General features: G+C 35.8%; 1 protein-coding gene across 1 annotated transcript in view; it reads right to left on the bottom strand.

The window, feature by feature from the left end:
• Positions 1 to 7,658: 7,658 nt before the first annotated feature.
• The window catches only part of DYNC2H1 (dynein cytoplasmic 2 heavy chain 1), a 191,520-nt gene continuing 175,631 nt past the window's right edge, over positions 7,659 to 23,547 (bottom strand). Inside the window, exons 86-89 of the mRNA XM_050915780.1 lie at positions 21,358 to 21,467; positions 20,937 to 21,018; positions 12,657 to 12,773; positions 7,659 to 7,937 (exon numbers count right to left, since the gene is read on the bottom strand). Of these exons, the coding sequence (XP_050771737.1) occupies positions 7,779 to 7,937; positions 12,657 to 12,773; positions 20,937 to 21,018; positions 21,358 to 21,467 (468 nt within the window). The 3' untranslated portion in view covers positions 7,659 to 7,778. The remainder of the gene's footprint in view (positions 7,938 to 12,656; positions 12,774 to 20,936; positions 21,019 to 21,357; positions 21,468 to 23,547) is intronic.

Below are 23,547 nucleotides of genomic sequence, written 5' to 3'. Positions count from 1 at the left end.
AGATCAGAGTAAATATAGGCTGGCTCTTGGCTTCCAGTTTTCTGGCTTTTTCTCTGACATACAGTCTTCTCTTGATTTGCAGAAGTTATTTTTATAGATGCTAACTATTAGAGAGAGTTACACAAACTGTATATATAACTAAAGTGCTGTCTTCACAGTATCAATGATGTGTTTGCTGTATCTTTATTATGCTGGAAATGTACTGGAGTCCAAACATCCTTTTAAATTCCAATTTACTAAGTTTTCCTCTCGTTTTTGATGTGCAATTTTCTTACAAAAATCATAAGGAAAATATTTCAAAGCCAACTGACTCAGAACAAGATGGAGTGCACAGGGCAGTATCAGTAAATGTTACTGGGATTTTCACTCATTTCATCCTTATTGGAACCCAAAGAGTAGAAACATCACTTCAGAGACCTACCTACAATGAACTGGAAGACTCAGTATTTACTGGACACTTGTCTAACCTAAAATGGGTTTATTGTTCTCACGTCACAGTGTTCCTGATACTGGTATCTTAAACGGCTCCTCTCTGTTTCCAGCCATTTCACAGGATTATACAATCACAGAACAGCTGAGGTTGGAAAGCACCCCTGGAGATCATCTAGTCCTACCCCGCTCCTCAAAGCACGGTCATCTGGAGGAGGTTGCTAAGGACTGTGTCCAGTTGGGCTTTGAATATCTCCAAGGATGAGACTCCACAGCCTCTCTGGGCAACCTGTGCCAGTACTTGGTCACCCTTAAGAGTCAAGAAAAAAATTATTATATTTAAATGAACTTTCATACATTTCAGTTTGTGCCCATTGCCTCTTTTTCTTTCACTAGGCATCACTGAGAAGAGTCTGGCTCTGTCTTCTTTACTCCCCCCCCCTCCCCGATATTTATACACACTGATATAAGCCCCCTGAACCTTCTCTTCTCCAGGCTGAACAGTCCCAGCTCTCGCAGCTTCTCCTTGTATGTCAGATGCTCCAGTCACTTAATCACCTTTGTGGCCCTTCTCTGGACCAGCTCCAGTATGCCCATGTCTCCCTTGTACTGGGCAGCCCAGCACGGGACCCAGAACTCCAGATGTGTCTCACCAGGGCTGAGCAAAGGGGAAGGACCACCTCCCTCGGCCTGCTGGCCACGCTCTGCCTGATGCAGCCCAGGAAGCTGTTGGCCTTCCATGCGGCAAGGGCATACTTCTCCTCACTGTTCCTTCTTCCCATGCAGATACTGAAGATGTACAGAAATAGCTGCAAACAGGCCAGAGTGGTCAGTCAGGGCCTTATCCATTTCCACAACTAAGTACTGAGAAATTCACTTGGTGAACCACTTATTTCTAAAAAGAACTACACCACAACCAACTACAAGCATTTTTTTAAGACATAGCTGCTTATTCAGCACTGCTGATAAGAAAATTTCCTTCGGAACACACTGTTGATGCAATGTTACATATACTATAAATTGTCTTTACCTTCCAAACCCCCCTTTCTGTGCCAGTCTCTCACGAGGGTCTAGTCCACAGTACCATCTAGTGGCAGACGTTGGTATGACCATGCCCATCACAAAACCGCTCATAACCATTGACATTTCTTAGCAATATCTCAGTAGAGAGATAAAAGTGTATGAAACACCCTCTTATGCTTGGAAACTGTACCACGTGGGATAGCATGAGAAAAACTCACCTTGTCAGGGACTGAGAGGAGATAGACAGCTCTGACGATGAAACTGCCTATCTGGTACACTTCATAAGCATGATTACTAATTACTTTTCCCAAAGATGATCTCTTAAGGAGATTCTTGTTTGCAGCTCTGGAAAAATAAGTGAATCTAACACTGGGTGAAGATATGAAGAACATCTCTGAGACTTCTTTTGAAAGCAACCGGGGAGCTTGCTTTCTCCTGAGATGCAAAGCCAGTAGTAATTGTGACGCACCCTTCTTTAGAAACTGCTCCCACTTAGAGTATACATACGTGACATTCATCTTGGGCACCTGGTTATTGCTGTTTCGGTAACTTCCTTTACAGGATCATCAAGCGAGAACGAACACTGGACAGTATATTTACACTGTACTCAAATTGTATGTGCTCAGTTAATTTATGTGTTGAACAAGAACACAGTAACGCAAATGGTTTTGATGATAACAAAAAAGTAGAATAGCAATGTATTGTAACAGCGTGAATACCCAAATTCTTGCATTGACTAGCCTCTCATACCTACAATGCCATTCTAGAATCAGCCTGTGCAAAGCTTTCTGGATATTCTATCGTGATTCTTTATGCATTATAAAGTGTTAAAATAAATTAAAACGAATTTAATTTTTTAAAAACACTAAGAACCCTCAGCAAACTGCAGTCCATATTAACAGTAATTATTGTTGTGAAGCTGTTCAAATAAGTAACACCAACTTTATTCTTTGATTTTCTAAAACATATTAGTGAAAAGTCTTTCTGTTTGTACCAAACCTACTGAAAGTGAAAAAATCCTGTTCTGTTGCTTTCTAGGCATCTTACATAAAGGTCATGAGAACTAGAAATAAGAAATCTAGACCTTAAAGAGAGGCATTTCTTGAAACACATCAATATAGCGAGCTCTGCTATAAGCAGCTCCAGTGGCTGAAATGAAGATACAGGAAACGGTGCTGAGTTATGCGGCCTCACACACAGGAGGCGAAGGGCTGAGGTGAAGGAGGATGGCCTCTCAAGCAGCAGTTTCCAAGGAAGCTTCTAATATGTGAAGAACTCAAGTGCACTCACAAAGTTGTACACCGTCAGAGAAGAATGCAGCATAAGGACTCACAGAGGGTGAGCTTGTTTTCTCTGATGTGACCCACTCTTTATTTGTCTTCAGACTCTTCTACACCTAGTTTCTTATTCACACCTTTCAAAGGATTAAAAATGTAAAAATTAAAAGGATTAAAAAATGTATATGTAAAACTTCATATAAGAATTTCTAGCCCCAGTCAAGCCTGCACATTTTTAGTATGGTAACCAATAATTTATGTAAACCCATTTTTGTCGATGAAAGACAGTCTATCAGTTTAAGAGGTCATATAATGATTCATATTTGATGCTTTTGAGTATGGCATTCAGTTTTTTTCCCCCCTTCAGCTCTAACAATTATATAGCTGTTTTGGAAGAAATTACTGCTCTTCTGAGTACTGTTCTCTGAAAGCGGAAATAAAGAAATGGAGGGGGAAAGACTAATTTGCACGACCAGTTCTATTCGTACTCGCCATAACTTGCATAACTTCCCTTCCACTGCAGTGTTCGGATTTTAGTGAAATTCTGAAAATGTTAAATCAACTCTACAGCGTTTTCCCTTATCACTACGACAATTTGAAGTATTCTATCACAATCATAGGTCTTGTTTCTGAAAGGTAGTTTATCTCAAATAACAAAAAAATGTGAGTCTGACTCTTCAACAAACATGTATTCTTCTGTTTGGGAACATTGCATGCTCTGTGACAGCAGACTTGCTGTGGACTTGCTAAATGCACTAAATAGCACGTCTTTTAATGGATGACAGCACCAATACCTGACAAATACTTGACTGCTATAAAGTGTAAAAGGAAGAAACTGTTCCTTTTAAAATATAAAATAAATGCATTTGTAAAAAAAAAAAAGTTATTTGTATTTTAAACACACTCAGATATTACTGCACAATCTTCATTATTTTCAAAGGTTTTGTTATTCTTTAAAGGCTTTTTCACTTCGCATTTTGCCACTTTGATTTCTATTGATAGCAATTTGCACTTGCTCAAGATATGTCTCTTTCTCAAGTCTTCAAAAGAGGGTGTTTACAGAGTAGTAATGTGTGTTTTCTAAGATCTCTTTATATATTTTAGTCTTCCAAGTTCCTATACTCTTGAGCTGAATAGCAGAACAGACTCATTGAAACACTAGTCAGACCATTAAGGCATTTCTGATGTTTTTATTTCTTATGTTTCCTGATTCATACTTCTGAATGGCCTATGCTTGTGATACAGCTGCACTTTGGTGGTAATAAACATTCTACAGTTCTGTCTTTTACTACCAAAAATATCATTCCTATGATATACAGTAGTAGTTACTTATAGTATCTTTCATTTAGATTACAACATTGTGTAGAAAGACAGCACATCATACAATGCATACAGACAATAAATATCAAGGAACACATGAGAAGTAATCTCTTTTTCTTCTTTAGGTCACCTGAGAGACTTCCAAAACATCAGGGTTATGACTAGAGTCATGAGAAGGAAAGATTAGTGAATCACTTAGTCAAAATAAATATCAAACATACTGCTAAATACGCTGTGAACATTATATACAGCTCTCAAGTTTTTTGTGATGATAATATTGCATCATTAAAAATCTACTAGATTTCAAGCTGCCAAACTAGCTTGAGATTTACTTAAGTCAGTTTTTTGTCCTGTGCTAAAAAAATAAACACATAAAAGACACCTAAGAAGAGAGCACCTTTCACATTTGTAACGTAGATCAGTCTGGATGAGCTCCCAAAGGACTTCTGCCCAAATAAAAAAATAATTCAATGCTCTAGTTATAGCTAAACATTAAGAGAGGTTTTTTTCATATCACTCATGGAAGGACTCAGAAAGAGCAGAAGCAAGCAGTCTTGGTAATGTGGAAGGGCTCTAAACCAAGAGGTGAAGCAAACAAAAGGAGATTTAATCAAGCTGGCTAACAGTACTTTCTCCTCACAGAAAGAAGGCGCTCTGACAAATGGATGAATGCATGTCCTGAAAACAAAACTCTTGATGGTGTGAGCTGAGAAATATTCTGCAGTTCTAAATCTGAGGCAGTAGGAGATGATAGATACAAGAAGTAACACACCTCCACAGCAGACAGGCCCTTTCTGAGATGTTAGGATACAGACAAGTTATCGGTAATAAATTGAATCAGTTCCTGACCCTGAAATAGAAATAAAGATAGTGTGGCAGGTCTGGAGGACCAAACTATATCTGGTTTTTGTGAAAGAGTCAATATCTGTATATTAATAGAATCAGTAAAGACTTCCTGACTAAATATATAAAAAGAGGCCACTTGAAATCAGAGGCTTTAAATAATATTTGTATTTACACTTGGCAGGATGGAAGGCATTTTTGAAGCTTACAATTAGGAGAGGAAAAAAAAACCCAAACCAAAACATGAAAATCCCCACAATGTTCTACTAATGTTTTATTTCAGGGTTTCTACAAACCATTACAGTAGTTTTTTATTTCCAATAACAAGCAAGACTGGTCATCAAAACCACCTACTACATTTCTGGTCTCTACTTTCTGTGCAAGGTAGGTTAAAATATGATGTCCATTTTCCAGACATCTTTGCCCTAACATAGGTAGTTATCTGAATATCTGTATTTCTCTACCTGTCCACAAAAGAGAAGCTGGAACTAGTAGGAGCCAGTAGATCCCTCAGTTTTGAAAAATACGAAAGCTAAAATCCAGTCTGCTTTATGGAAACATGTTGGATCCAAAACGGAAGGTTGCAACATGATCTTTACATGTGCCTAAGGGAACTGAAAGCACAGTTGCCCTCAGTAAAACTTGGTTCCTCTCCCAGTGATGTCTTACCAAGAAAGCCTAGTATGACAGAATACTTTCTCTGGACAAGTCACCCTCTAAATCCTCACAGAGCTTGTACACACATTTATATGAGCGCTTTCTGTTCTGTTGGTGTCATGATTTAACCCCAGCCAGCAGCTAAGCACCACGCAGCCGCTTGCTCACTCCCCCTCCACCCCTGGGATGGGGGAGAGAATCAGAAAAAACCCCTCGTGAGTTGAGATAAAGACAGTTTAATAGGACAGAAAGGAATGAAAAACAATGATAATGATAATAATAATATGACAATAGCAATACTAAAAGAATTAAACTATACAAAGCAAGTGGTGCACAATGCAATTGCTCACCACTCACCAACCGATGCCCAGTTAGTTCCTGAGCTGCGATCCGCCCCTCCTGGCCAACTCCCCCCAGTTTATATACTGGGCATGATGTCATATGGTATGGAATAGCTCTTTGGCCAGTTTGGGTCAGCTGTCCTGGCGGTGTCCCCTCCCAACTTCTTGTGCCCCTCCAGCCTTCTGGCTGGCTGGGCACGAGAAGCTGAAAAATCCTTGACTGAGTATAAACACCACTTAGCAACAACTAAAAACATCAGTGTGTTATCAACATTATTCTCACACTAAATCCAAAACACAGCACTATACCAGCTACTAGGAAGAAAATTAACTCTGTCCTAGCTGAAACCAGGACAGTTGGAAACTTTGTCATTTTCTTCCAAAATTTTCTTCACAGACAACTGTTTTCCAAATTTGCTACATTTTCATTCTTCAGTGAATCAGTCAAATGTATACAGGAAGATGAGACAATTATCTGAAAAGTATCAAGTAAATCTATTCTGCTTTTAGATAGGATTCAATTTTAAAAATGTATGTGCACTTGTATCAAATTATTTTAGGACATCTCTTTATTAGAAGAAGAACTAAAATGGGAAAGTTTCCAAATAGAAGACAAAAGACCAAATTTAAGGGATGAACAATAGAGTAGAACAGAGAAAAAGACTTTCTTTAGGAGCTAACCTGGAGATGTGGCCAATCCTTTCTCCACTTTCCTCCTCCCTCCCTCAAACCACCAATGAAAAATATCAAGCAAGTGAAATATAGTCTTAATTTAAATACTAAAGCAAATATAAAATCTATCAGAGATATCAGAGCCAAGACATCTGTTTTGTTTTCTAAGCAAACCAAGAAAGTGTTTTTATGCTTTTGGCTTTTAAAAATATCTTCATGAGGTGACTCTGTAATTGCAGTTAAAAATCAGACACTTTCAATTCTTATGTTGAGACTTGATCATTCTTCAGTAATGCTGCTTCCTGCTGGATTTTGGGTTTGCTGCTTCTTTTGGGATTTTGTCTAACTGCACACCAAAGCTATGGCAGCATCCCAACATGATACTCATGAATCAGTGAAATCAAACTTGAGTATCCTGCACTAAGAACAAGACTCCAGGGGTCTCTCACATCACAGACCAAAAGCATTACTATATCCCTCTGTTAATCACTTAACAACTGGGTGAAAACCTCTTTTGTTTGTCTAAGGAATTGTCTATCCTGGGCATCTATGTGCGCATTCTTAATGGAATTTAGTACAGTTTCATAAAATGTTTTTTTTCAGTAACTTCTAGACAATAACCATGATGGTAGCCTAACTGAATTTGTAACTCCACATGAAGTTTATGAAGCTCCTATTATTTACTACAAATACAAAGAAATATGATTACAAGTAAAACATCATTAAAACAGACTGAAACATTTATCCTGATTTTTATATTCAAGTAAAACATTCAATTTCAATTACAACAGCTAAGTTTTATCATTTTATTTTATTAAATAATGGAGGCATAAGAATAACAGTTCAAAAAGGATAATGAAAAAGACTGAAGAAAAAATGCTGACTTCGAATTTATATTCAATATTTATGGGCAAAACATAAGAGATTTCAGCAAGTCTGAGAAAGAAATATAGCACATTACAATCTAGAAAAACAACCCAAATTAACAGTTTGCTGAATAGTGCCATGTTAACTTTTACAATATTCCACAAAAATACAATGAAGTTCTATTCAAGTAGAATTAATTTTATATATCTTAAAAAAATAAACAGGGGAATTTATAAACCATTGCTTTAAAAATGTATAAGCAATGAATCTAAAGTTTTCTTTTAATAAGAAACAACTGAGATGTTTAAATGATTCTTAACTTCAAGAGTTAATTTAATGCAGTTTCAGATTACTGATTTTTTAAAAATAAAGCAGTGCCACATTGAATCCACCGGTCTTGGTTTCCTCCACAAGGTACATCAATATTTGTCACCACACGGTCTCTCTCCATGCTGGTGTAGACTGGTAAAGATATGCATTCCTCTGGAGAATATGGACCATATGCATCCTGTCAATAAACAAGCACTTAGTTATCACTTAAACCGACAACAAAACATGAGAAAGAAATAATCTCCAACGATATGGTATCTAAAGCTGGATCTTAAGATACAGTTTAGACACTGCAGCCTTGGACAGGCAACTCTTGGCCCAGGCTACAAAGGAGAAGGATTACTAACAAAGCAGAGACTTCAGAAAATTCGCTAGACTACTCCATAACTAAGCCTCTACTTTTTCTCTCCAGTTTGTTAAACTGAAAACACAAGAAAGTATGTAATAGGGGTGATCCTATGAACTACATATCAAAATCTTCATTCAGCTAAAAACCCCCAAAATAACATGTCAAAAGCTTCTGCAAACCAAGGGCAAGGGAAGTGTTGAACAGTTCCCAGAGGGCAGAAGGCCCCTCGGGCGCATCAGTGCTGTACTGCAGAGAGCTGCTAACCCAGGCAGGCTGGAGTCCTGGGGCAGCCAGCGCTCCCGGCAAGCCCTGCTGCCTCACCTCCTCCGTCCCTGCACCGTAACCCTGCTGCTCCTCCTGTCCTGCAGCCCCAGTTGTGATCTGCGTCTGAGATACTTGCAAGCGGGATACTTCAGGAACTGCACAAAAAAAATCTTACCCCACGCTTTCCAGGCTACTTCACGGATTTAAACAATGATTTCTAACACCAGTGAATCCAAATATAAAAATCATTCTTATACAGAGAGAGCTACTGTACCTTACATTAGAGCCTCACAGGGCCCCCACTTAATGCAGGATATTAAGAGGAACCCAGAAGTACTAACCACAATTTAGTAAGACCAGGACTTGAAACAAAATTCCCTAGTCCTTTCCATATACTTCTAGCACTTCAAGACATGCAAGTATATGTAAAAAGCGACATTATTAGTAAAAAAAAAAAAGCAGGTTTGATGACTTTTTGATTTTTTTTTTTTTTTAATGCCTTTCACTAATACTGATCACAGTTGCAGTTGGGGTTCTTTGGCACTTCTGGAAAACAGCCCATTTCCATTAAGTGCCTAAATAGGAAATTATCAAGTTAACTTTAAGCATTCAGATTTGAACTGAGTGCTTTGAACTTCCAGCTAAATTGATTTATAATTTGTACTCTCCTATACATGTACTTTCCTACTGCATAGCATTAGCAGTACTACTATTACAAAGATTACAATTATATTGTAAACACTACTTAGGGAAGGACCTTGGATTGAGCCATGGCTTTACTTTTCAGTCTGTATCCTGATGAGCAAGCAATGCTCTACTCTGAGAACAGTAACAGCTCCTCTCCACTTTCTGTACTACAAACTGTGCGCGTAGTTTCCTCCTAGGGCTTTGCACAGGGCATTGTCCCTATGCATGACTACAGAACTGAGCTCAAAGACTCAGTCTAGACCTTCTATAGCATATAATTTGTGTTTCAACCCATGATGTAATTATTTAGTGTAAATAATACAGGGTTTGATTCAATTGATACATATTAGGCATGTTTTCCGTCACACTCAAAATCTCCCTTCCTGTCAACAGGAAAATGTCAGAAGATTTTCAAGAATCAAATAACAAAGCAGCACACTTGTCAGAAAGGAATTTGAAACAAAAATGAGGGTCTTTTTAATGCAAATCACATCAAATGTGAGTTAGTGAAGTTCCAATATTAGAAAATAACTAAAAACAGGAAAAAGGAAACATGCAAACAGTAACTGTTTCAAGCACTTTGCCTTGCATGTCAAGTGCAAGCCATTTCTGAAGAATTTTGTTGTTCCTTTTGAAAATCAACTTCCCATGTCTTTTGAACATCAGTGTTTAAATCCTTACAGAAGGTCTGTGCACTGTGAGAGTTGCATAGAATAACTTAATAATCAGAAGTTTGTCAAAAGAACTCAAGGATACTTCCCACATTTACCCCTTGGTTAACACTACTGAAGAAGACAAAAAGCTGGCCAGTCTGAGAGTAAAATGTTAATCAGAGAATTTAAGTTTTGCCAAAGCTGGGAGGCCAAAAGTTGGCCAGTTTGCCTTCAAAGACCTCTTTTTACACCTTTTTGGGTCAAAATAGCTGTTCTTGTGCCCTTCTCAATCTCACTGATGTTTTAAGGAATCACATTATTTGAGGGTTAAAACCATTCTGTGAAAGTCTTTTTGAACCACAAATCCTTATGTCCTTGGCTTACACACAGTCCAAAAATTCTCTTTGTCTAGACTGCCTCACACACGGTTCCATTCCCTTAGCGACGCCCTTCACAGCTTGGGATCTATCAGTGAATTAAAACTGGAAAGGACCTTCACAGTTTAATGAGAATAAGCATCATGTTAGTAGATCAAAATACTCCATTTTCAGCATTGCCACATTTTGAGGGGGTTCTCTTAGAGAAATCCTGTAAGCTACTTTTTTTTTTTTCTGAGAGTTCACTTTATTTTAGTTTGGTTGAAAATGACCTCAAAGCATTGCATTATAAATATACAGATTTTTGCTCCCTAGATTTCATAAGAGATATTTATGGTGAAAAGAAAACAAATTCAAAACGTAAGAATCCTAAGATAATATGTCCTACTTCATGTACTCTTCTCCTAAGGAGAGGATAATGAGTTAAGGGAAGTGCATAATGTCCTGATTCTGCCTTGGTTTCTGCGCACAGTGTTTGATTGTGGTCAAATTTTACAGTGAAGCCCATAGTGAAACAACTTAAGGGCAGACCAATTCAGAAATGCTCTCCTTAGAGATGCTTTATATTTAAAATCTGGGCAGTTGACAAGTTTTGGCCTGTGTTTTAAAATAATTATATTTTTTTCCAACACAAAGACTTCGGTTTCTATTCATTTCAAATATGAAGTACATTGGAAGAAGTTTAATTCACTGATTATTGAACTATCTCACTTCTACATAAAGCTCTCTGCTGATGTCACATATAACTTCTGGATCTTATCTTTCAGAAAAAACACTTAAGAATCTGTTTTATCTCTAACACCAGATGAAGGTTTTTCAGAACAAAGAGAGAGTAACTTACAATCCTCATTTTCAGTGTGCATAAGATAAACATTTGGTGTTACCATGTAAAACCCTGTATATTACCATCCTCCCCCACCCACCACTGAGTCTATATATTAAGATGTCCGGTAATTCCGTATTTATCCCATGCACCGCCTTTCAAGTAAATTAGAAATCTGTTTATTTCTCTGAACAAACCAAACCTTGTAAACTACTAAAGAACTGAAAAATCTTTCACTGGTCAACTTTATAATAGGTTTTGTGGTGGGTTTTTTTTTTTTTTTAATTTTCAGTATTTTCTTTCCCATCAAAGCTGGGAGCAGTAGTGCAGATGGTGGCTAGTATTTACTTGTGTGTTCAAAGTCTAAATTTTGACCATTATACTTCTAATGCTGTACTATAATATAATGCTATACTTCCAGTGCTGGAAATAACAATAAGGAAAAAAAAAAAAGTTGGGATACAGTAGTATGTTAGCAATGGAGCTCCTTGCACAATATCTCTCATAATAGACCACAAATCTCATCATTGCCATAATTTATGATAATTAATAAACTCAATTTTAATTGAAATTTCAACTACTTGGTTCCAGTGAACTTTTTTCTTTAACATTCTTCTAACCAAACCTAGCCTTCTCAAGAGAGAACTCTGTAGAGTTCTCTAGGTTGCCAAATGACAAACTCATCCAGTTAATAAATTCATTTGCTTGATGAGTTAATGTCTACAGGACAGGATAAAAGGTGACATTATTTTTCATTTTTTATATACTGCTAATTTTATTTATTGTGATAAAGAAGTAGAAAAAAACTGCATCCACCCCTATTTCTCACTTTCTACATTTACACTTGATTTTTGGTGTAAAAATCTTAGTAAATTTTCTTTTAGATCTGTATGTGGGATTCTTCTCACCTGTCTGTCCCAGAGTTAGCAGTCTAGGCTGTCTCTAGAGTCACTTCTAGATAGAGATTTATCCCAGTTACCTTATGATGGGATGGACTTCCTGAGATGCCTATCTTTTACTGAGACCAAAGAAGGAGCTAAGGCAACTAAGTCATACTGGGCAATTAACTTTTAGACAGCTAAATTTAGATGAGTTGAATTCTACAACAAGCTTTCTTTTAGTTGTATGACTGTAAGTGTATGAATTTGTAATTTCTACACATCCTTGAATAAGTTCTATGTAACTTTTTGCTTTATTTATCAGAGATAGCTATTGTAATTGGAGAGCAGAAGCAGTAACAATTTTTACTGTTTGGATTACTTCACTTTCATCTTACATAGTTCTGCAAGCATTGGCATTTTTTTAAATTAGTGTAAGTAGGGGAAAGGCTTTCTTTGCTTACAGATCACATCATGTTCTCTATCTTTTTATCGCTGTTGCATTTTAATTTAATGTTTAAAATGCGAAGAAAATATATTCTAGGAATGAACTCTCAAACTCATGTATACATTTACTAAATACACTTTTGAAAATATGTTAATGTTTTCTAAAAGACAAGGAAAAAAGGTATGACTGAAATAAAGCTCTTGTCTTAATCTAAACAACAGAAGCTAAAAAATACTGACAAAATGATAATAAGTTCGTGTTTTATATAACAGAAGTAACTGCTTTCCCTATTAGAGACAGGGGATTTTATTTTAAAATGAGAGGGAAAACAGGCCAGCAACATCATACTAAAAAGCTACTACACAGAAAAAAGCAAATTACGGGTCTTGAAAGTTTAGGGCTTTTAATAATTTAGTACCTGTGGAATCCAGGCCATGTAACAAGGGAGAACAGATGACACACTGGGAGAATCATGCAGATTTTCTGAAAGTTGATTTCCATCAAAACTGCAGCCTTCCAGTTGTAAGCCGCTGATCTGCCGTGGAAATATAAAATATTCAAACATATATAACAGACTTGAAATGTCAGTAATGATTACACTGTGCTTTAATAAATGATGATCCTTTTTATTGTGACCAAATTTTTAAATAACAGGAAACTAATTATTGTAATATTCTGTGTGAGAATAAGAAACATGATTTAAAAGCAAGATCTGGACCACGCTTCGCTGTGAACTTCCTCTGATTTGGACTCACATTCTTTGAAGTGTTAGAGAAAAATACCTGTAAATGTCATCATTTATGAAACTGCAATTGCCTGGCATTAGATTAATGGAAATATGATAGCAACAGCCAAGTACACAATCATTACAATGTCGAGAAGAAGAAAAGAACAATCACTGAAATAAGCATGACTTCCTGCTTGGAAGTCTGAGCACAGCTTTCACAGAATGGAATGTGCGATTACACAGCTTCTGCAGAGGCAAACAAAATAGATTGAAATAATATGAGAGAAAAATTTATTTAACATAACTCAAGATTTCATAGATAAACTATTGTTTGGAAAAATTAAATAAGAATCCCATATGCTTCGATAAGGAACTATGCCATGCTTCATATGTAACATGTTTTAAGTGCTTTTTTTTAATTAGTAAGTACTTTCAGCCTCTGATTAAACATTCTCTCTTTTCTTCACTGAAGTCCTGCATAAATTAATGACAATGATATCTGTTCTGGATTTCTTCCAAATAAAATTTTCAATATCTGTTGATCATTTTATTTTCCCAGTACAAATAATAATAGTTTGCCAGTATAAATAATAATAGTCAGTTTGGCCTGCTGAAGTGAGAACTTCAATTTTAGCAATAATAAAACTTAACTCAGTAATAACTTTCATGCAGCTTTTCAAAAGGCTAAATCTCAAGCTGGAGCAGATGTCTAACAGAAGCTAAAATCTGAAAATCATGTGTTAGACTATCATACTAAAGCCCTGAATTAAATACATAATAGTGAGGTAAGCTTTCACCAAATACAAGGTTCATAAAGTGGTGCTGGAACTAGGAAATACACTGCTGTTGGAAACCAGATGAGTGACCACATAACCAAAATGGAGAAAAGTATCATTTTCTAATACATTTTATCTTGCAAGAAATTTTAAAAAGTGTACTAAATTTTAAAAAGTGGTTAAAGTATGATGTTACAATGAAGGTCGGTATCATAGAAGATGTAATGGAAATAACTTGCTTAGGTAATTACAATATTCTAAAATTATTTATTTGACAAGAAAAGTTGCAATTAAACAGTAGCACAATAGAGGTTACTGTCATGCTTGAAAAGCGATGCTTTCCTTCCAAGTGTTGGGGTTTTTTTGTTAATACTCTACTAACTGTATACTAGCTAAGACTACATTTTTCATTTTTAATAACTAATTATTCTTTTGATTGTAGACAGGCATTGCAGTCTTCAAAAATTTGCTCCTTTAAAGTCATATTTCTGTTCTAACTCTGAGCTGAGGACTCTTCCTTACAATGTGCAAGATGCATATATACATATTCTAACGTGAAAAAAAGGTTATAAAAGACTGCGTTTAAAAAAGCTATAGAAAAAGCTGTGTTTCACCTTGGACAGACAGTGACCAGAGAAGTGGCAACATTCTTGGAAGCAATCTGTGCTCCATACAGACTAGGACTCACAGTAAAGCCTCCAAAACTGTGGATAACCTGAACCAAAACAACCCCAAATGGAAAGCTCAGAGTAGCATGACTTTTTCTCTAACTTTAACTTCCATAAATTATTGTAACAAGGCCTTAGTGAAATGAATTAAATTTTTCAGACTTTCTATTTGGAACTGCAAAAACATTTTTTCTCCTTCAACCTCTTGTCAAAAGCTTAAGGTCTTTTCTTCATTATGAAAGTATGACACTCCTCTCCCTTCTCCTGCCAAGTTTATTGTGATCTTTCCTTTGAATCTTCCCTAAGATTTTCAGGTCTGTTGCTTTTAAGGTGCAGTGTTAACATTTGATATTTTGTACCGTTTCTTTTCAAACTCAAAATCTCTCCACACAGACAGATTTTGGAAAAAGCTGGCTTTATCTAGTAAAAAAGAAGTTTGAGTGTCAATAGTCTTTAATGATAGCCTATATACATTCTAATGCAACTTCTTCTGTCTTGCAATAACAAAGAATATGAAGAAAAATATCATAAAAGGCACAAAAGGAACAAAGTCTTAGTAATGATTATACTGAGGCTTTCCCACAGACTCCTTCCTACTGCTCTCTGTTGTTAACATTGATACTTAAGGCCTCACTTTATTATATGCACAGGTCCTAGATTACACTGTATCTCACTACACTTCTGATCGAATGCTTTCAAAGCTCTTATTTATCCCTATCACACAAATATTAGAAAGATTCATCTCATACATTCTTCTTTCTGCCCTTCCTGCATTCTGCAGGGAATTTTGTTATGGAGTTTAGTTTGATAAATATGTGAGTTTGGCAAAGTTATTGAGGGAAGACTGGTCTCATGAAGAGGTTTTAAAATTTATTGTTTGGGTGTTCAAAGGTCTGGCCATCCTGAACGTCTCTAAAAGAAGTTTCTATAGAAGTGGGTCAACTATTGAAAAATCTCTTTCTACTGCACACACCTTTCTTCTTTTGATATTGGCAGTTCTTTTGACGCTACAGTTATGTAAAATAACATTATTTGATCTCCTGGAAAACTGCAACCAATCATAGAAACTCCTTTGAAGATGAAGACCAAAATTTTGACTTTGATTCAATATTAAAAGACACTGAAAAAAATAAAACAGTGGAACAATTCGGATACTATTTGGCTGAGTACTCCCATAGCCTTGTTCTCATTTCTGTGATAAACAGTGTAGAGAAATTGTAACTACTATGAAGGACATAGATTTCATAGTATCTATAATTAGCATGCATAGCATTTTCGCAGCTCAGCTCAGAGTAATCGCTGGAGTTGACCACAATTTTTAACATTTTAATTCTTACAAAGTATTTGGCATTTTGCAACTATTGGTACTAGCTTAGTTTCAAAAAAGCTATTGTTACACATTACAGATTAAGTTTCTTTAAAACACATTCGTAGAAAGTGTGCTGATACCATGGTTCAAAGCATCTCTGTTTCAAAAATTTAAAATTCTCTGCAATTAATTTTTCCTTACTATTTAATGCTATAATTTCCCATGAAATGATACAAACTACAGCAGACTTCAGGAAGTCATATTTTCACTTCATTACCTCTACAGGCCTCCATCAGTAATTTCTTGATATTTCAGGATGGAGGTATACTGTAGAAAAAGACCTCTCAGGATGCCTTATAATAGTATTTCTATCAATTGCTAAGAGCATAGTTTTGATATTAATGCTGATATGTATTTGAATATTATAGTCTTGCAATAAATTTTTGCTTTTCACTATTTATATTAAGCTCTACCCAAGCTCATAGCACTTACTACCCAAAAAGTCTCTTACCATGTTTCTTCCTTTCTTTCATTCTTTTCTACAATAACAGAAAATGGAATGCCAAAAGGAATGACTACCTGCTTTTTTACAACAGCACAATCAGTGCACAAAGCAAATCGAAGAGATGTATTTGTATATCAATATGTGATTACATTGCAATAGCCATACATTTTCAGTACCTTTTGTTAAAGCAACCTGAAGTGATATTAAAGAAGGTGTAATTTTATACAGATTGATTCTAAATCAAATATTCATCACATCCTACTAGGAGAGATCTGCTCCATATCACACGTCTAAACTATCACCTGAATTAACACTGATAATTTAACATCAGATTTGATAATCCACCCAGATTCAGGTGTATTCTTGGCCTGATTGAGTGTTCCTCTGCCTACTTTGTAGTTACACTGACAGTTCTAGCACTTCATACTTCTGACTTACAGACGATCACAGGGTATATTATTTGAAATTTTTGGCACACAAAGATGATTCCAAATGTCTACAATTGCTGAAGCATGATGTCATTTTTTAAAAGTGCAGGAAGACTGAAAAAGTATTTTCATCATACAGATCATAACGGGATTTCCACCTTCTTTTCCTTATCAGAACAAATTGTAAGCCATCCAAAACTTCTAAAATTAAAGGCAAGGAAAAAAAATCTCAAAGAACATGTCTTCAAAACAGTCACTAACTGACAGTGTCACTAAGAAAGTTATACAAAGTATGTGTAAATCTTAGGTTTAAATTCAATGGTCATCCACATTCCGTTGTTCCAATCCTTCAACAAATATGTTCTATTAGAATAATTAAATATCCACTGATTCAGGGACTTGAGCACGACTCTCTCATATCCCAAAATAGAGTCCCCCAACCATGTGAGTACAGAATCAAGTCCCTCGGTGGAAATAGTCACACAAAGTGTAATAGCACCATTAGCATAAATTGAGACTGATAAACTGCAAAATAGCCTATACCATGATCTGGTTCTTGTAGGGGATGTGAGAGATCCAATTTTAAACCTGCAGTCTGAATCATGTGAAGAAGGAAAACGCAGCATCAACAAATCAAATCTTCTGACAAAAATAAATCATATTTACCAATTCTACCAATTATTTTATCACAAACTTTCTGATAGTTTGAAGATCTATCTTACGTAAGAAGAGAGTGGCTTAGCAAAGCGAAATGAATGCAGGTTCATGCCACTTCAATAATATAATCTGAAGACCTGAAAGTCACCAAGCGGGAGGAAAACGGCACGATTGGGTATGTCTGAGTATATCTTATAGACAAAGAGCTGTATGATCAGGCAGGTTCTAAACTGAAACACAATAAATCATAATGAAAATAAAATTTCCAAAGGGAACAAAAAAATGGTATTTGTGCAGACACAGAAGTATGTCTATGCATATATACTATTAACTAAATACATTCATAGATGCATGCACAACAGGATGCCAAGAAACATTTTACATTTATTTCAGTTATCTTATTCTGCACACAACTGAAATGGAAACAGATGTCCTTGTGCTTATGAACTGAATTTTTAAATGGGAAAAAATTCTTAGTAGCCTTATCTGCAGACAGAAGGATATCCAATGAGGAAGTAACAGTTAAGTATAAGGCTGAGACACAATGTCAAACTTGTAGTGGCCCAGTTCACTGAGGATCGTATGTATTTAACTGGATCATGTGTAGCCTAAGCCAGCAAAAGTAGACATGTTATTTTTTTGCTAACGCTTTGCACCTTGTTTTTACAACATCCTGTTGTGATTGCACTTTGTTTTCTTCTATTTCACTCCTACGTAAGATTTTCCATTCATGTGTTACACTTTCTATAAAAGAGATCTTCTTATCAGCACTGGTGCTTTTATACAATGATGATATCATCTTTAATCAAGTAGATAACTGGTGTTCTTCATAACAGCATTGTATAAACTTAACATAATTTTTGCATAAAGTCGGGAAAATCTTTAAATAACTCTTTCCTGAACCCTATGTCTCTATGATATCTGTTTATTTAAACTTCCAAAATGTGACAGGTTTTTAAAAAAAAAAAACTTTTACCTTCAGGCAATTGACCAAAACTACTGTGGTAGGACTATAGCAATTGTAGGTTTTCTCCTGTCAGTGGAGAAAGACACATATCTCCTGAAAGTTGTTTAACTCACTTAAGATCTGAATTGGTGCATGTCTTTCTTCATTGACAAAATGAGGCTGGTAAATTCCACTTTCCGATTCAGGTATCTAAAGTCAGGTGGGGAAAAAACAGGGTCCCAGCTACCTCACCACAGCATGTGTTTAAGGACTTATCTATTCTGCTGATTGAATTTTGAGTCCCCACTCAAAATAGCTCCTCATTCTATAAGGTTAGCCTGAGTTCTTGAAACTGCAGATACATCAACTTTACCAGTATTAAAATTCATATTGCTCATGTGAACCAAGCTTAACGTGCAATCCAGAGGATCCTTATCAAACAAGACACATTTTAGAGGATGATTTTTCTGAATTACTGACATTTTTATGCCCTAGTTACAGTCCATGTGGTATTTAGCTTTACTAATGTGAAAGTTTCTCCCCAGTTCTCCATGAGCACGAGGAAGGACTTGTGGAAAGGAATATAAATATTCAGCATGGCGAAGGGTTCCAAAGCCTTTCTGTACATCAAAGATTCAAAGGAGCAGTGAAGCTACTGGTGAATACTTACTAATACAGATTGACTGAATATTGCTCTTACTGACGAAAGGATAATATTCAAATCAAGTGAGTAAACGTGACAGGATTCTTACCTTTTGTTAAAAATAACCACTCGCTTAACTGCTTCTACTATTCCTGTGGCAAAGAATTTGCTCTTAAACAAAATTCTCTTTTTATTTTTGATTCTTCTTGGAACATAAGACTCATTCTTGTAAAGCAATAGAGAATATATGTTAACCTTTCTGCCTACATACAACAGTGACTGCTAACAGTGTATTCTAACTAATATTACCAAAAATCTACCACATAAATTTGCACATAACAAAGAATTATAAGCTTCAATACACCTAACTGGAGTGTTGTTATAAAACTCTTTCCTCTAATTACCCTTTAATTCTTTAGTTTCCAAGCAGCTATTTTAATCTAGCAACTGTAAAATATTGTAATATTTTTTAGCATATGAAAATACTTAGATAATATTATTCATGCATGGAGTTCAGGTATTTGACATTGACTTCTGACATTTTTCAAAGATGGTAGGATGGTTTTGAAGAAGTTCAGGCTTCTAGGATCTGCAGCTGATAGTTAGCCTACTAGAATGAGTCGTCTGAGATGTGAAACTCAATTTTCGCTCACTGCTATGGACTTAGAAGTCTTGGCTGAATCTGGAACCTCAGAACATGTGATTTGCAGGCTCCGAGGTTTATCACATCCCAGGTTTATCCCAGGGAACCAAATTGCCCTGAACGTCCCTTGGTTTATTTATCTCCAGGTTCTAGACTCCCATCTGCTTCTCATTAAGTGAAGTAGGCAACCATTACTCTTATTTAAATACCAAGATTGAAGAATTTTCTAAATTAATTATATTCTCTAGTTCCAACAGGAATTAATTCAACAAAGTTCAAAAGACTGTATTGTATAAAGGTCAGATTGGAAGATTACAGTTATCTTTTCTGGCCTTACAATCTATTAATATTTTAGGAATATGAATTCTTACACATTCTGTATTAATAATTTTAGATAGTGTCAGCAGCCAACCCAGAACCCTAATATCTCCCACAGTCTTGTGTCTGCCTGCATTATCAGACTAGAGAAGGTGCCCTGCCACTTGCTTTCCCTCTCCTAGTCTAGCAATCCCTCTGCTTTAGCTGCACATCAGTACACAGTCGCGTGGTGAGTGCCCTGCATTATTCACCCGTGCTTCTGTAAGAATGCAGTTTTAAGTGCCGTGCTCTGTGCTGAACACAGCACTTTGAGCTGTGCAATATTATCATGGGACCAACACACCCGCTGGAAGACGTAGCACAGAAAACTTATTTTGTGAATTCCCTACAAAATTAAGTATAAAAGAGGTGCAAAAAGAGATCTGGATGCAGCCAAGGTGGCAGTGCCACCTGAAATGTTAAGAAGCTAAACTAAACCATTTGAGGATTCATCTCTACCTTGCTGTCTAAGCAATCAGTTGTGACTTTATAGCTGTTGGCTGTAGCTCTAAGTGTCCATTAAAAAATTGTTGAGTCTTTATCATATCAAAAGCTAGTCATATTATAGTTCACTTTGGTTTTTTACTTCCTTAGAATTCTCTTTTCAGTGATTCAACAAATGCTAACACATGGCTTTAGACTTACAGATTTACATGTGCATTTCTTCTTGCTACATGCCACAAGTCTTTCTGGACAACTACTTTCTGGACAACAGTTAGATATTAACTAATGGAATTGCAGCCTCAATTTTTATCTAAGAGGTGGTTGAAGAGAATGGAGCAAGAATAAGTTTAAATTTTAAATTTTAAATTAGCACTGTGACTAGGGAGGTGTAAAAAGATGACTGCTTTCCTCCTCCCATTTCTGCGCAATTTTTGCACTACCATTTTTGCAGCTGTATACCATTAAGCAGCCTTTGTATCTCAGGTACACCAATGTATTCAGAGCTCAGTTTTCCAGAAAGTTTATGGATAGATGACTTGGACTATGCTAATAAAACATCCTTGTAAAATTCTAGTAAAACATCCTAGTAGAATACCTTAACTTGGAGTTTGCCTTCCTGTATTCGCCCTTTCCATGATGCTGTAAATTTAAGGCGGTCCACTGAGCAGCTCATTACTCTGCAAGGGAAATATATATACAGTAAATCTTAGAGACATATAACAACAGGAAATGAAATACAAAAACAAAACCAATGTATTTTCAATGTGTACCGTATCATACTAAGTCTTACTTTGAAGAAAAATACATTTTTAATTTCATCTAAAATAAAAAAATAATCAGCATTTAAACAAGTAACTCACAGCTATTCTGCTTCAGTGCAAGTAATAAAAATGAGATGACTAATGACAGCAATTGACATAATTTGTTAGATCTGTGTCCTGAAAATGAAATAACCATCTTCACGCACAGGGAACAATGGCACATCAGCACAAATAGGTAGATTATTTGTCCCTCACCTTGCAGTCTCCTGGCGTAAGGCATTGAGAAATGTGTCTGGATGAAATAGTTCCGAAAGGTCAAGGGTGTCTGACAGTAGTTTCTGTTTCTCTGCTTTTTCTACCCAATTCTAAAAGAGAAAAAAAAAAGGAAAACAAAGAATCCTGAAGATATTGCCTGATTTTTCAACATTATGAGTTGATGTGGGTTTGTCAATTATTATGATTAATGAAAAATGTTTGTGTAAATATACTGTAACTTCAAAGACTAACATTAATTTCAATTATTTCAAGCTGGCAAACAGAAAATTAACACCATTTAAAAGTATAAAGAAAACCAGCAGTTTACGTGTAATGTGACTCATCCATTCTAAATAAACTTCTGTTCCATTCTTTGTACAGTGCAGCTCACTTTGTACAATGAAACTTTTATCAAGTTTCTAACATTGTGTTGAAACCCTATTTCACCTTCACTAACAGAAGAGTTTATGTTTTCCATCAAAATGGTTGTCATTACTGTCTTTGCTTCACTAAGTTCAGGCAAATAACTGCATTCCTTTCAAGTATGCTTTAAGATCATTCTTTTGTGTAAACTGCATATTAAATTGAAGAAATGCTTGATTTTCAATTTGCAGTAAGAGTTTTTAGAAGTACTTACCAAGAATTTTTTTGAAAATATCTCTTAGTATTAGGTTGATGCTGCCATTTTTAGTGTATTAGTTTGAGACATGAATCCACAGAATTTCTGATAAGATAAAAACTGGCCTCTGTTATATTTGGTAATAAATGAAACTAATAGAGGTGAGGGGAATAACTGGCCTCAATGATCCTTACAGAACACATGCCCCAAGCTACTTCTTTCACCCTGTCTTACATGCAGCTATGAAGCCTGTAACTAGGAGCAGCAAGCTTGGAACTTCCCATCAACACAATGCATTATGTGCCAACACGAGAAGAGACACACACATTGCACCTTGCAATCTTGATAAACCATGTGTCTTAAGTAATGAAATCTGAGTTTGATCCTCAAAACACTAACAATCTCAGACTAAAGAATTTGTTATCTTCAGATGAGTTATTTAGGTACCTGAGTGGTTATGCAACAGTCCACACTCAAAATCCTATGTTTTGAAACTTTTGTACTGTACACCTTTGATGCAATTTCTTTACATGGTATAGTCACAGTCCTGACTAGAGCCCTGTAGTATAAATGTTAAGTTACTGTATAACCTACTCTATACATAGTTGCAAGCCACATGCTTCTGCACAGAAAAATTAATGTTTAATACTAAGCCAGAAAATAATCAGAGACTAAGATTCCACATGCTATCACTAAACAGAGAAAGACAAACCACGCTCCTTTCTGAATACCAACTACTAGAAATTATGAAATTACTCTAGTCACTGAATAAAAAATCTTGGAAGCTACACTCTCGTTACACAATGCACCTGCCAGGCATCCATATCTTGCTTAAAAAGTACTTTACTGTATTCTTTGAACTGCTGACAGACGAATAATTCCATCGAAGTATCTTGGAAGTGACAAAATCATCCAAAATACAAGTAAATATCATTCAGTGAATTTTATTTTATTTTGTCAGTGTGTCAGACATATCTCCATAATGTTTCCACCATGTTCAAACACTTAATCGGTGATCTTTTTATCTGTCACATCACTGATTATGAGCCCTCAACCCAAATGATTATGAATCAGTTAGGAGATTTTTGCTTTCCATTTTCATTAGCTAAATGTACACAGTTAATGACTCTTGTCTGCATGATTCTTTTGACGACTTTATATAACAATCTCTTTTATCATATAGCAGTAACTCTGCATTCTGGTTAGGACAGATTTTGTAAATTGTTTTGTGTAATAAAAGTAGACACAATCATTTCAACTTGTATTTAATATAATCATTCTATTGCTGTCGTCAAATAAACTTTTAATGTAACTGCTAAAGAGAAACACTGTCAGGAACATAGATGCTTATATTCCACCCAATTCAAAGATGAGTATAGGTGATATTAATTCTGAACTCATATAATTAAGTAGCACTAGGAAATACACAATAACAAAAACTTTCATTAGATCACAAAAATGAAGTTTGTAATTGCTTGTACTGCTCTACATAAAGCTGAAGACATAGCTCATTCACAGCTGTTTAATAAATAATTTAAGATTTAAATGCAATAAAAATAATAAAATGTATT

The sequence above is a fragment of the Gymnogyps californianus genome, chromosome 1 (genome assembly GCF_018139145.2).
Source record: "Gymnogyps californianus isolate 813 chromosome 1, ASM1813914v2, whole genome shotgun sequence".
Lineage (NCBI taxonomy): Eukaryota > Metazoa > Chordata > Aves > Accipitriformes > Cathartidae > Gymnogyps > Gymnogyps californianus.
The sequence above is the reverse complement of the archived record's forward strand: the minus strand, read 5'-3'. Positions and strand labels throughout refer to the sequence as shown.